Source organism: Lates calcarifer, linkage group LG12 (assembly GCF_001640805.2).
Source record: "Lates calcarifer isolate ASB-BC8 linkage group LG12, TLL_Latcal_v3, whole genome shotgun sequence".
Lineage (NCBI taxonomy): Eukaryota > Metazoa > Chordata > Actinopteri > Centropomidae > Lates > Lates calcarifer.
This window is the reverse complement of record NC_066844.1, coordinates 23,724,539-23,738,098: the sequence shown is the minus strand read 5'-3', so window position 1 is coordinate 23,738,098 and position 13,560 is coordinate 23,724,539. Positions and strand designations below refer to the sequence as shown.

The 13,560-nt window shown below is 39.7% G+C and overlaps 2 protein-coding genes across 2 annotated transcripts; both read right to left on the bottom strand.

The window, feature by feature from the left end:
* Positions 1 to 2,505: 2,505 nt before the first annotated feature.
* On the bottom strand, positions 2,506 to 5,728 carry tusc2b (tumor suppressor 2, mitochondrial calcium regulator b). Its single transcript, XM_018685729.2, has 4 exons — positions 5,579 to 5,728; positions 4,544 to 4,789; positions 3,438 to 3,558; positions 2,506 to 3,337 (listed from the first exon to the last, which is right to left on the bottom strand). Exons 2-4 carry the CDS (start codon positions 4,690 to 4,692, stop codon positions 3,272 to 3,274), a joined length of 336 nt encoding a protein of 111 aa, XP_018541245.1. The 5' UTR covers positions 4,693 to 4,789; positions 5,579 to 5,728; the 3' UTR covers positions 2,506 to 3,271.
* Positions 5,729 to 5,954: 226 nt separating this feature from the next.
* Positions 5,955 to 12,557, bottom strand: rassf1 (Ras association domain family member 1). Its single transcript, XM_018685732.2, has 7 exons — positions 12,357 to 12,557; positions 10,566 to 11,087; positions 9,012 to 9,136; positions 7,385 to 7,489; positions 6,953 to 7,241; positions 6,751 to 6,866; positions 5,955 to 6,645 (listed from the first exon to the last, which is right to left on the bottom strand). The coding sequence occupies exons 2-7, from the start codon at positions 10,855 to 10,857 to the stop codon at positions 6,496 to 6,498; spliced, it is 1,077 nt and encodes a 358-aa protein (XP_018541248.1). The 5' UTR covers positions 10,858 to 11,087; positions 12,357 to 12,557; the 3' UTR covers positions 5,955 to 6,495.
* Between the last annotated feature and the right edge of the window lie 1,003 nt (positions 12,558 to 13,560).

Here is a 13,560-nt window from a genome sequence, read left to right as displayed (position 1 = left end):
ACTCCACCTCTGTATGACTTCTGCTTTATAAAGGTGTGTAAAACACTTCACCGTACTGCTGACCTTTCCTTTTGAACAGAGGGAGTTTCAAGGAGTGGCTCTTTTGCCCGGTTCTCTGACACAGTGAGAAATATTTAAAACATACTGTTTTTCGTTATGTTTTTGTTTTTTCATGTATTTTTTAAATTCTATTTCTTCTGGTCTCTGAGGGTTACCAAACATAATTATGTTTCATGCCTACGATGATAATTTAAGTGTCTTGTCTTATCTTATATAAAGTCCAGTGCATTGCTCTTATGTCATTGACAGGGCACATAAAACCATAAGTTCTACCTGTATTATTTGAACATACCGTACCTCAGGTGCTGGCTAGTGTAAAGTTCGCTAAGGTAAAAACAACCCACGCTTTTCAGAATAGCCATAAAGCCTTTAGAATCCATTACAAAGATTTTCTGAGTATCAACTGATTGATGTGTTTTTAAAAAAGAAAAATTTTGTGACAAGTTTGCTCTGAACATAATAGTGAGAGATGCCATAATAGCTTTTTTTGGTCATCAAATTGTCAGTAGAAGTTATCACTCCATATACAGTAAGATGTACAGGTCAACAATTACTAGAAATAATACTGAGCCACTTGGTGATTTAAGTTCATAGGAACTTAGTGTAGCTGCTTGTAAGTAAAGAACTGCTGCTTTGTTAGGTTGACTTGTTCATACAAGCAAAAATATATATTTTTTAAGAGCTGAAAACTGAAATCCTTTGCTAACCCTTTGTTGAATTAAATGGAGTCATCAACCTTGTGAGTTAATGTGTGACTTCAAGAATATCTTTTGTAGGATCTCTGTTTGAACCTATGACCCACTTGTATACCTGAAACAAAAACAAAAAAAACACATTAAGTTGCCCATACTGACAAAGCATGTATTTTCACTCATTGCCCCATCACCACCTTTGAACTTCAAATACACACTCACACCTTGTGACTCATGGATTTCTCCTCAGAAGACAGCTCTTCCAGAGTATGTGGGTATATGGGGTACTTTTGATTTCTCTACTTGTTTAGACATGGCAGGATGTAAGTATGTAAAATAACTCACACATTCTTGTTAATGAGGTAAAAAATTATAATGGTCCTTGTGAATAATACCTTACTTTGTAATTTCATGTCTTAAAATGTGCCCAGATGTTTGTCAGCAAAGCCAGACCATGGGTGGTTTGCTGAGTCAAAACATGTTCTTTCAACCCCAATACTGCAATTCACCTCATGGCTTTACATATTATTACAGCTTTGTGAAAGTCAACAACAGAAAGTTATTGTGCTGCCACGTCTCTCCCAGACTCAGCTGAAAAAAGGTACTTGCCCAGTTCATGGAAGCAATAAAGTGGAGTGGATTTTGGCACAGCCCTCTTTATCCTCTAGGGAGGATAATATCACAGACCACTTTATAGAAACCCCTTTCCCATGGAGACGGCACTGACGGCCTTCACTTCTCTCTTAACTTCATCCATACCTCATTAGCAGATGCACACACTACACCTCCAAACAATGGTTAGCCTTTGCAGTTTCCTCTGCAGGCGGCTAACTTGATCACAGGTGGAGGTCAGGAGCATTATTTCCACTACACGGGCGAACAGCTCCTGTCAGTTCATTTCAGTGATTACAACTTTAGAAAAAAAGCTGAAGCTGAATCATCTGTTGTCACAAAAGATTATTGGACAAATAAGTCTCATGAGCTCGCCAAATAATTGTTATATAAAGGCTCGGCCTGGAAAACCACATTTGATGCTGATGAAGAGAGATTTCCTCCAGAAAGTTTGGACTGCAAATTACTTGCTGTAACATAAACAAAACTCCAGATGGAGGCAGCATTAATATAGGCAAAAGAAGTTTGCCAGAAAGAGTCGTTCACACTCAGAAAACTTTGGAAACACCTTTCAAATATTTTGAATATTTGATCTGAGTAAATCCGATCACATTATTTTAAAAATCAAAACCAAACAGCAAAATATGATATATGTTTGGCAAAATTTTACAAATACATTAGTTATGAGTCACTTCAAAGCAACCAATTAGTTTCTTTAAGCATATCTAAACTTTCAGGCCTAAATCCTGAGACTTTCAGTCCAGCAATAACAGGTGGTTATACAATTTATGCTAAGGAGACCCCTTTAAAATAACACTCCCTGTAAGAGGACAAAACAAATGTGTGTATTCTCTCAGTTATGGTATGTGAATTCTCTCCTGGTTGCTAAACCACCTTAATTCCCAAGAAAAAATTCCCACAACATGACCTCTGTGTCCTCAGGCAGCTACAGCCTGGTGTATATTATTACTATAATCTTCACTTGCAACATAAATCCAGTTATTTTCACTGGAATTAGTGAAGTAATGGTTCTAAAGTACGTCCATATTTTCTTCTCCCTTGGATCTTGACGGCATTAAAGGCAGTTTAATAAGCTGTTCATCAACAATATATGAATATAGAAAAAAGAACCATAACACAGTTCAGCATTTCAAATTGTAATTAAAAAACAGTTATAATAAATTAAAAGTGAAACATAGTATGCCAAAGCAGCAAAGAAAACAACAGGATCTCTTATTAGACTCACTGCTGCTGTGTACATGTGTGGCTATGAGGTCACTGAAGCCAGTCCATCCAACATCATAATATGACATTAATCCACGTCTGTGGGCCACTGATTGTCAACTCCCTTGGTTGTTACTGACAAGCAGATCCTGTTCCATGCATAATAAAGCGAGTCAAGATGGTGTCAAAAAACGTAAGTGTGCTCTATATATATATATATATATATATATATATACACACACACACACACACACATATATATATATGTACTGTGACAGGAGAAAAAGCTGGTTACATTCTCCCCAAACTCCTAGAGTTTGGTGAATCATACCAGAAAACAATCTGCAGCAACAAATTCAGGACTGTCAAATTTCATCCCATGTCTGCACACACATTCACACATACATGCACACAAACCATGATCTGTAATCCGAGTAGGTTTTGCCAACTTGGCACCCCTTCTAGATCCCCACTGGTGACCTATTATTCTGTGTCTGCACACAAGCCAAAAACAGATCACATGCAGAGGCTCAGCACAACATGGCATCGGCCTGTCCACGTAAGGGCAACGAATATATCAAGAGATCATGTTATTTTAAAAGGTGGTTCAGGCTTCCAGCTGTAGGGGAAACCACAGGACGGAGTTGACACAGTGGCTAGTCTGAGACACTCCTCAGACATTGTCAGGCTTCACAGAGGACAATTGGGAAATCTACATGGATACACGGGTGGTCCAGTTTTATCATTCCCTAGAAGGACAGACAAGACAACAATTATTCATTGAACTACTCCTACAGAGAACTGGTGTTAGTGAGTAAAAATCCTTGTTTAGGTTTGTGATTTCCTCACCTGAGGTGTTAGGTTTTTGTGAATCCTCTTCAGTTTGGCTTTTTTACGTCCATTTTTTGTCACTATTGTCTCTTCATAGAACTCATGGGCTAAGTCGCCGTCTTCATCAAAGAACATAGAGCTGCAGCAGAGAGAAAAAATCACAAGTCAGTAAATAAAACAAAATTATGATGCTGAAATATTACAAGACTGAGCAGTTTTATATAACATTTTGAGCACATACTGCATTTGGTGTTACACAAAAATAGTGTTGGTCAAATCAAGGTAAGCCACAAAAATATAGCAACCACAACAAAAATAAAATGTGGTTTTAGAGCGTCAAGACCACAAGCCTGTGAGCAATAAAAAACACAACCAGCTGCTTAGATTGGTTATGCTTTGGTCATCCTGCCAGCTGTCTTCCTGTGGGTAAAATATCCAGTTCTTGAAAGTTGTATACGCTAAGCTAACAGGCCCACCATGAGTATGGAAATAACAGCTCAGTATGATATGAGGTATATAGAACGAGAGCTAAGACCACTACAGATCAGTTAGTGGCAGCAGACCACAGTATGCTTGTCTGCTGACTTTACTAAACAAACATATCACCTGATGTGAGAAATTCTGGTTTATGCTATAACTGTGGGGATGGGTCAGAACTGTTGGGTAAACAGAGTAAATTTATGGCTACATGTAACTGTGCAAGAATGTTTTCTGTGCAAACATGGGTATATCCTTTACTGTGAAGATAACCATGTCATACAATATTCTCGAGCTGTTCCCGAGAACATCAGCAATATTCATATTTCAACCCAGTAGTGCAACATTTTAGTGAGGTAGGGCAGGATATTTTAAGAATGTACTGTATGTAGGTATGTGACGCCACATCAGCAGGAACTGAGCAATATCATCACATCAAAATGGGAGAGAAACACATTTTGAACACAGCAGTACAGCAAGCTCAACCTAATCTCAAAATTATAAACTCCAAATTAGTAGCTGTATATAATATACAAAAAGGCAATATGATAATAGGAACACCACATTGTATCAGTCTGCTTTACTAGCAATTCTACACTTGAAAAAAATGTATGAAGGAGGCTTGATGATGCTGAGGCTACATTTACCTTCGTCTAGTAAACACAAAAGGTGTTGCACCCGGGAAACTTCGAACTCTCGCCAGTGACTGCTCGTTTCCATCTTTGGTTGAATCGTCCACACTACCTGAGCCAGAAAAAGGCCAAAATCCTTTGGATTTGGAGCCGCTACCACCCATCTTCAGCTGCAGCACATTATTTTCTTGGGTCACAGGACTGCCAGTGGTGCTACAGTGTTACTGTACCAGATGAAATGTAACCTTCAGGATATAACACCTATGGCAGGTAACACATGAAAGACAATATATTACAACAAAGGCAAAGATGATTTTACTTTCCATTTTGGATTTAGAAACACATTAAAAAGGTTATGCACAGCTTTTTTGTGGGTAACACACTACAAGAGGGCAAATGGTCTGTGCTACACGACAGCACCTAGAGCCAATGCAAAAAGCTACTGTAGATGTAGTGATCAAATGCCATTTATCCCAATTATACCTTCCTTACACACAACACAATAGAAGCCACATAGGAGGCAATGCTCAGACTGATGTCGAGTCCAGTTAGCCTACAATTCATGTCCTATGTCCATATGCCAGTATGTAGCAGGCCAGTGCCATGACAGTGCAGCCAGGCAACTATATATTAACACAGCCCTGCCAATAAACCTTCCGCTCTCCTGTGTCATACTGGTACATCAGGATAAAATGATATTTGACATTTAGAAAACTCTGGAGAACATTATTTAGCTCCACTGGGAGTCTACAGGGCTAGGTAACATTAGGTTATCTAGAGAGGGACAGCTAACTACGCTAGCTAACCTTGACCGACAAGACCATTAACAAACTGTCCCTACATGTGTGTTAGTTACAGTCGCTGTAATGTCACTTTATGTACTGGTTGCTAACGTTAACATTAGATAAAGACAATTAGCACTATGTTACTAGCATTAGCCAGGTCAACATGTTTCTGCTTTACAAAGCAACGTTTATTGACGTTGCCAAATGCTAACTTTAGCTGTTTTGATTGGCACCGCTTATCGTTTCGGCTTGGTTAAAATCATACCTAAAGTGGTCTGTTCGCAGCTGAGAATTTGTCTTTGACGAATTTGTCTTCGTGGGTTGCTAAATCTCTACAAGCTCAGACCTCATAAGACACTCACTGCTACGCTAGCTATGTAATGCTAACCATCGTTATCCTTCTGTGTTTCTCTCTGTCGGCCCGTAAAGGCACATTATGGGGAGGTGTCGCCCCCACATGGACAGGAGTGTGTACTGTACAAGAAAGGGCAGGAGCTAGAACAAGAGCAAAGTAGTGTGAATGTTCTGCCTGCCCCATGAACTAAACTCAGAATTTTATGTACATGGGGCTGTACTGTTTACCACACAAAACCTGATCAAATCTTGTAGTTAATGTAAAATGTACAACATTAAACATCCCATGATTTATTATCATCAGTTTATTAGATAATTAGAATATAAACACATCGTTTCACATTTTAACTTGTCCAGATCCATTTCACAGGTTCATTAAAGTGCTCAAAATGATAAAGGAAACTAAATGTTACATAAAATAACCATAAGATTAACCAGATAAATTACCAGAAAAATGGAAAATGTGTCTTTAATACCACTATGAATAATCTAATCAAGCAGCATAGTTGTTCAAGAAGGAACTGCAATGAATAAAGTCTGTGGTAAACCTTAGAAAAAAATTTATTCATTAATTTTTTTGTTCAATCCAGCTCACAACAGTGGCTAAACCTGCACAGAAAGTGGCATCACCTTTAGCTGGTTCACATTAAATGTAACAGCAGTATCCCTGCTTCTTAAACAGCCTCTATTCAAAACAGTGTCGTTCTCTGAGCTCTGTCCTTTCATTTTACATTGCTGTAAATTTTCTTATTGATCCATAATACTTTTCAAAGTGGCAGAGGCTTCTTCTTCATGTTTAAATAAAAGGATCAGCTGCATCACTCGGAGTCAACCAGGAGTCGTAATCTTCGCCATGGCCTGCTTCATCCTCTCTCTGGCAAGAGCGTAGCGCTTCACGATCTGCCGGACGTGCTCTTCTTCTTCGCGCTGCAGGATTCGCAGAAAGTTGCACAACTCAGGAAAGCTAAATGCATCCCACTGTGGAGGAGGGTAATTTCACATTTAGAGCAGTTGTGTATGTTGCAGTGAATATACTGAAGGCTTATCGCATGATCTCACTCTCAGAGCCAAATGGAAACTTACATTGACATCCCCCGTCTCATTTTCTTTCAAAACCAGACTCAGGACTTTTTCACTGGGGCCAGCACACAAGCGTAAGTAGAGTGGACATTCCTCATCAGATAGTTTACGCATGTACACTAAGTAAAGACAAAAAAAAATCTGAATTTAACACTTGATGATGCTCTTTTCTTGCAGTGTAAACACACAATATTAAGAGTGCTACCTTGACTTTGTCTCTCAGTGCGTTCGAACAGGGCAAACTTGCCCGGGTTGTCCACCACGGTGAACTTGTTGAGAAGCGCCTCGATGACTTCCCGTACCCGTGTTTGAGAGCTTATGTGCAGGTGTTTTGCAGTGTCTTTGGGGAGGTAGAAAGACGTCCGTCGTTTCATCCGCCTGGCCCGCTGATCCTCCTCTTGCGTCGAGCACAGGTTCTGAGGAGGAGGGAGGGAGATGGGACGAACCAACTGAAAGTGGACCTTGATGAAACCAGTGTATGACCCATCTTTATTCTGCAAGGTAGACAGATTTATAGCTTTAGACAGGGAAATGGTGAATGAATGAAATGATGTCATACAATATCAGCATGGTCTGTAAATTATCATATACAACTAGAATTAAAAACACAAGAGAAAAAGGTTTATCAGTCACTCACAGCCACCATGTAGAGATTGTTGTTGATCTGAGCATTATACTCCTTAACCTTCTGTTGAATCTCACCAACACTTAACTTCTGTTTACCAAAATCAATCTGTTCATCCTGAAAAATAAAGAGTGGGTTCAGTTCAGCAAACAGGCCACATGATGTCAGCAGAAAGCTTGATTTCAAACTGAGCTTTAAGGATAAAGAGACCGCGTCAGAGGAGAAATAAAAGTAAAGTCTTAATCTATCATTCTCAAAATGAAGCCATGCATGATTAAACATCATCACACAGAAAGTGCCTGGTGCCAGCAGGACTGATTAACTATTCCATAGTCTCACCGCTGACCCTCTGACCTTGTGAAAGAAAGATGTACATGCAGTAAAATACAGCTCCAGCTCTGATCCACTGTCCTCCTGACTGCAGAATGAGTCGCTCACTGTGCTTCCCCACGTCATCTCCAAGGTTCAGGTGAGCAGGAATTTTGAAGTTTTAGGGATTTCTGTCATCCCTGCTATCGTAGGAGGATCTCCAGATTTGTGTGTCTGAAATTTCTCAGCTCTCGTCTGTCTGGAGAGAAACTGATTCTGCTAACGGCTTTTTGACCCCAGTATTCTCATTTGCTCCTCCCTACAATAAAACTTCACAAAGACCAGCCCACTCCCAGTGAGGTCTGCTTAAATTATCCACGGAGAAAAATATTTCCTCATGATATTGCTGATGTGTGTGCTGTAAACACATCCAGAAATGCAGACATTTAGTCCTCACAAAAGCTGTGATATATGTACTTTAACACTCTCACAAAAAGAGGATCCCAAACAATGCGCTCTCTGGTTTTATTTCTGTTTTCCTGACAGCTGTGCTGCCGTTTTATTGATTTTTCATTTTCAAAATAAAATCAATAAAAAGCACACTTGTGACCTTGTTTTTTTGTTAGACATATCTGACTATATGACTGGTTTTCCACTTTCTAAACTGAGATTTATCCTGATTTTGCAGGACTAAACAAATGCATTTATAATTGGTGATAGGCTGCAGCAGAGTAGCTAGTTTATCAAAATAAAAGCGGTGAGATTGGGCTGTGCATCATGATGATAAAAGACATATTATTATCTGACAAGATAATCTATAACTCAAGCAAAAGTATATTCATGATTCACAGTAAAGCCAACTTTTAATTGGTTTGATAAGTTGTAGTAGTTCATGAACCTCAGTATTGTCAGTTTTATGTGGCTCCGTAATAAGGACAGCTGTTTTATTGTGAAGTTGTTAAGTTGTCCCCTCCCCTCAGCTCTCTCCTAAATTACTTTCTGTATGGATGCCTTGACAATGAAGAGGTAATAAAACCAGTATCTCTGAGGACATATGGCACACTGAAACACAGTGGACAGCAGCAGACAGTCTGGTAGTCTCCATCTGCTTTGACCTGCCCACCCACACAATACGAACAGAGGCAGGAGTGGGTTTGAATTGTGTTTTTTTTTCTGAAACTGTAATTTTTTGCTCGGTTGCACAGTTCAATCCTTGAATCACAATTTAAATGCATTTTTTTTTTCTGAAAATAAAACGGTCCCAGGAAGACAGCCAGCACTGCTCTCTGTGCAAATGTATTACTGAGAAAATGTGTGATTCGTCACTCACCACATTCGTGTCTGTCTCGATGGAGTCGACAGAGAAATCCTCAGGGTCTGCTAACAAACTTCCATCTGTGCTGCAGTCCAGCTGGATGAATGGTCGGCAGCGGTAGTGACAAGTATAATTGCACTCTGAGAGAGAGAGGGAGACCATTAAAGGGTGCAAACTTTGCATTCTCAGTTTTGACTTTGGCCAGTGGTCAAAGCTCGTGGTGCAGAGCCCTCTGCTCTGGATTTTGTTCACTAATCTCTTTGTGCTGAAAACTATCACCCAAATCACACTAACCTAGATGCAGTATCTGTTATATAAGCAACATACCAATATGTCTGTACATACAAATTAAAAATTACTCATGCTGGATATTTAATAGGTATATTAATCACAGGCCTCTATCACTCTGTCACCTGTTTGCTTCTGATAGTTACAACAGTTCATTTTTTCCTGAACTGGACCTCAACAAGCCACAGAAATACCAACAGTCAAATGATACAGAGAAACAAGGAGACTCCCAGGTGCTATCTGTACCAGCGTACAGTTTAAACATGACATTTGCCAGAGCTTCCTACAGATTAAGACAAACTCTGTGATTAAGTTTCTCATGGCTGGAAAAAATAACATGAACATCCTGCATTCTGGTGATGCTGGAAAATGTAATGTTCAGACTGTATCACAGCTCCATGAGCTTTGGATGGACATGGGGGTTACACAGCTGATTTAGTCTGTAATGTAAAGATATTTTTTAGCCACTTCTTGAAAGATTGACGACCAATTTTCACAGCAGTTCTCTTTACAAAGTAAGCAACCACAATGGTCCACCATGTCTATTATTAATCCCATTGGCAGGAACAGCCTAACACACTGTATGTCATCCTGTCTCATGTAAAGCAGATTTAGTGGCCGATTGCCTGTTTTTGCTTTTTAGGTCAATGCCTACAGTCAAAAACATGTTTATCATGTACACACCAAACTTAAAGCACAAGGCTGGTGCATTATATCTCCCCTGCTGGGATTTTGAAATGATACAAAAAGGGCAAAACCAACAATGTATTAGTCCATCTCTCAATATTTTCCAGCTTCTCCACCCTGTCTTCCTTCTAAAGGCTTTTAAAAATGTATGAATCATATTTAAATACAGTTAAATAAATTACAGCTACAACTGCACAACTGTGTTTTTTAGGAAATGTTACTCAGACTTGGGTAAATGGTGTAAATGTTAGAGACTGCTTTCAGCAGTGGATTTTTTTCTGAGGTAGAATTGATTCAAAATAAACTACAGTGTGTGTGAGTGTAGTAATGAAGGAATATGTCTCTCGGGGTGGGTCAGTGCAGGCCACAGTGTTGCCAACTGATGTGTTTTTAATTTTTTTGGACGACAGTGGAGCTATAAGGATCAGAGTATTAGGTTCTATCAGGCTTTGGCTACACAGATAATACTTTAAAGTAATTTATGATTGTCTTGAGTTTTGTTTTTTTCATGGGATTTGTTGACAGTAAGAAAAATATAGAATATTACCAGACTTATCTTTTAAACAAGTGAGAACATGAGCAGACTGTACTCACTGGTGCAGCGTAAACTCTGCTTATAAAGACCCCAGATGAACTCTCCACACAGGTCGCACCAGGTGAGATGAGCGTAACTGTGGGTCTGGAAGTCATGACCCACTCCGGCCTCTCCCGTCTGACACCCGGGCGCCTCGATGGTGACGCTGTCTCCGACCAGGCGAACGACATGGAAGGAGCAGGGCTGACCTGGGTTCACTGGTGGCGGATGCGTGCGGGCTGCAGGCGCAGCCAACTCAATGGGATCACTTACACTGAGGTCCTTCAGCTCGATCAGCTCACATTTAGACATCCTGACCTTGATACACACACTGACATGTCAAGTGAGCGTCTGCTGTCCATGAGCCGGTATGGGTGTACATACAGCTCTGAGAGGAGACAGCATTAACGCGTGCACCTTTGCATCCTTGTTGAGGATGTAAGTAGGATGAGATGTACAGTGTTTGGACCAAAAAAGAACCAGGTCCACTTCCAGCTTTGCTTGATGTGCAGAGGAACAAGCAGCCACCACGCCCTTAGGAGCTGCAAGACAGTTTGAAATCACACACAGTGGATTAGAAGTTTGTGTATAATACTCTCCTTATACAGGCATGGGTCAGTTTAATACACATGAACCTGACATGTTTAAATCATCATCAGCACAAGCAAAACAAATTCATAAAATCAGTGTCTGTGCTGTATTATGTTATGAGCTTTACAAACTGAAAAACAAAAGATTAACCTTTGTTATCTGATGCCAGGATTCAAATGATTATGTTAAAATGTGGGACGAGATGACGAGTATAATCCTGTGAAATCCTGGGACAACTCATACTGTTTTTCTGCTCCGACAGTAGAACAAAAGTGCATGTTTTAGATAAAACTCTGCCGCCAAAAAGTGGGTCAGAATCCTTATCATTTCATTCATTCAATTCAGGAAGCACAGAACTAACTTAATCATTTCAGAAATATATGGCAACAGAATGAAAGTAAAAAGTCAACAACCTTGATTACAGTATGTGCAGTATGTACGGTATGTGGGGCTACAACAGCTACAGGTGTTGAGTGACTGACAGGCAGTGGAGGAATGTAACTAAGTACATTTACTCTTGTGCTGCACACGTTTACTATCTGCATTTTATGCTACTTAATACTTTACTCCCTTATTTCTCATACAGCTGTAGTCATTTCTTTGATTAAGAATATACATAGAAGATATACAACCATCTTACTGAAACTGCCACCCGAGACAGATTTTGCCCACTGGATTTTCATGTGTACTGGTGTATTTTTACACTGTCGTTACTTTGACTTAAGTAAATAATCTGAATCCTTTTAGTGACAGAGATCACAGGCAGGGGTTGATACACTGACACTGTCTGAAAACAAAAACTTGAATACATTTGCTCCGGAGCGTCACCAGGAAGAAAATGTTCAAATGTTCACAGGTGAATCCGAAACTTAAGTCCTATTAGTTCCCGTGTGGAGCTGAATTGTGACTTGAATTTGAACAACCCGGGGCTCTCTCTGCCAAGTGGGTCACCACACGGCGCAGTTCTTCCCACAGGGCAACAAGAGCACATTGTAACCGGGGTCATCCATCCATATCCATGCAAAAACCAGGCATGTGTGGTTTGGGGCGATGCGATGAAAATTCAAATTTATTCACGAATTTGTCATTTGCTCCCGATCTGTGACGGGACAGCCCGGTTTAATCCTGCAGTCTGAAACGGGGCAACAAACTCGTTTGACAGCGACACCCGGACAAATGTTCGGTCTGACGGACAAACCGTTTTTAAAAAATGCTCTTACCTGGTTCAGTTCATCAGAGCCACTTGTCGTGGAGGAGATTTGAAGGGTGATCGCTGTTTGTTGTTGCATTAACACCGAACCGTCCCTCTCCAGACGCACGCACTTCAGTTTGCGCATGCACATTGTGATCGTGGGATTACCGTCTAATCCCGTACGTGTATTAAAGCATCCCGAGAGAGGCACCACGGGAGGAATCCCTGCTCTCTCACACAAGAAATATACTGTACGTGTACAGTCCAGGAGGAGGAATACAGAGAAACTTGACATCACACAGTATATTAAACACACTACAAACAGCTGGTGGGTTGCCAGGTTGTGAAACATCCCTTTGGTTTGTGTTTATCCTCCTTGAATGGTTGAAAAGGAAAAAAATAAAAATATGAATAGTTCATTTATTAATCATTGGATTAGCTGTCTATTTATAATCAAAACTAAAATTCATAATTTAATACCAAAAGTAAAAATCACAATCTGAAACATAGGAGGATTCAGATAGTGAATATATCAGTTTGGAATAAACTGTTTAATATCTGATTAGGATCCAGACATGCAGGTTGGAATCTGTACCACTCACTTGAAAGAAGAAAGCTAGATTTCACACTGGCAGGGAAAGAACATGGAGGTTATACAGATAAAGCTGCAGGTAAATCTAGAGAGAGGTCATGGGTCAGTTTCCCACATGTTCTACTATTTATATTACTAATAGAAATAATAATTTTAGTTTTCAGGATTTTGGCTCCAAAAGTGCCAAATCTGTGTTGAACAACAAAGACCTTTAAAGTAAAACTTTAAGCTATTCTTGCACTGACGCCAGCTGGACTCCATTAATGGAAGAAAAGTAGTAATACAACTGTGTAAAAATACTAAAATTACAAGTATAAGTCCTGAGGTATTATGGGGAAAATGTACTTGAAGTAAACATACTCATAATGCAGGAAAATTGCCAGTGTGAGTGTTGTATTTTTAGGCCTCTATACTGAAGATGTTATATGTTATATACTGTATTATTACTGATGTATACTTTCGGGTGGATACACTTTATACACAGAATCTTAATCAGAACACTCACTTGTTACTCAGATGAAGCATCTGAATATCACAGGTGATTAGCCTTACCTGATTACAGGCCACAATGGAAACCCACTTCCTAAGTCTAATTCCTCTGAGAGGAAAAAATAAACAGAGACACAGAGTCTAAATAAAC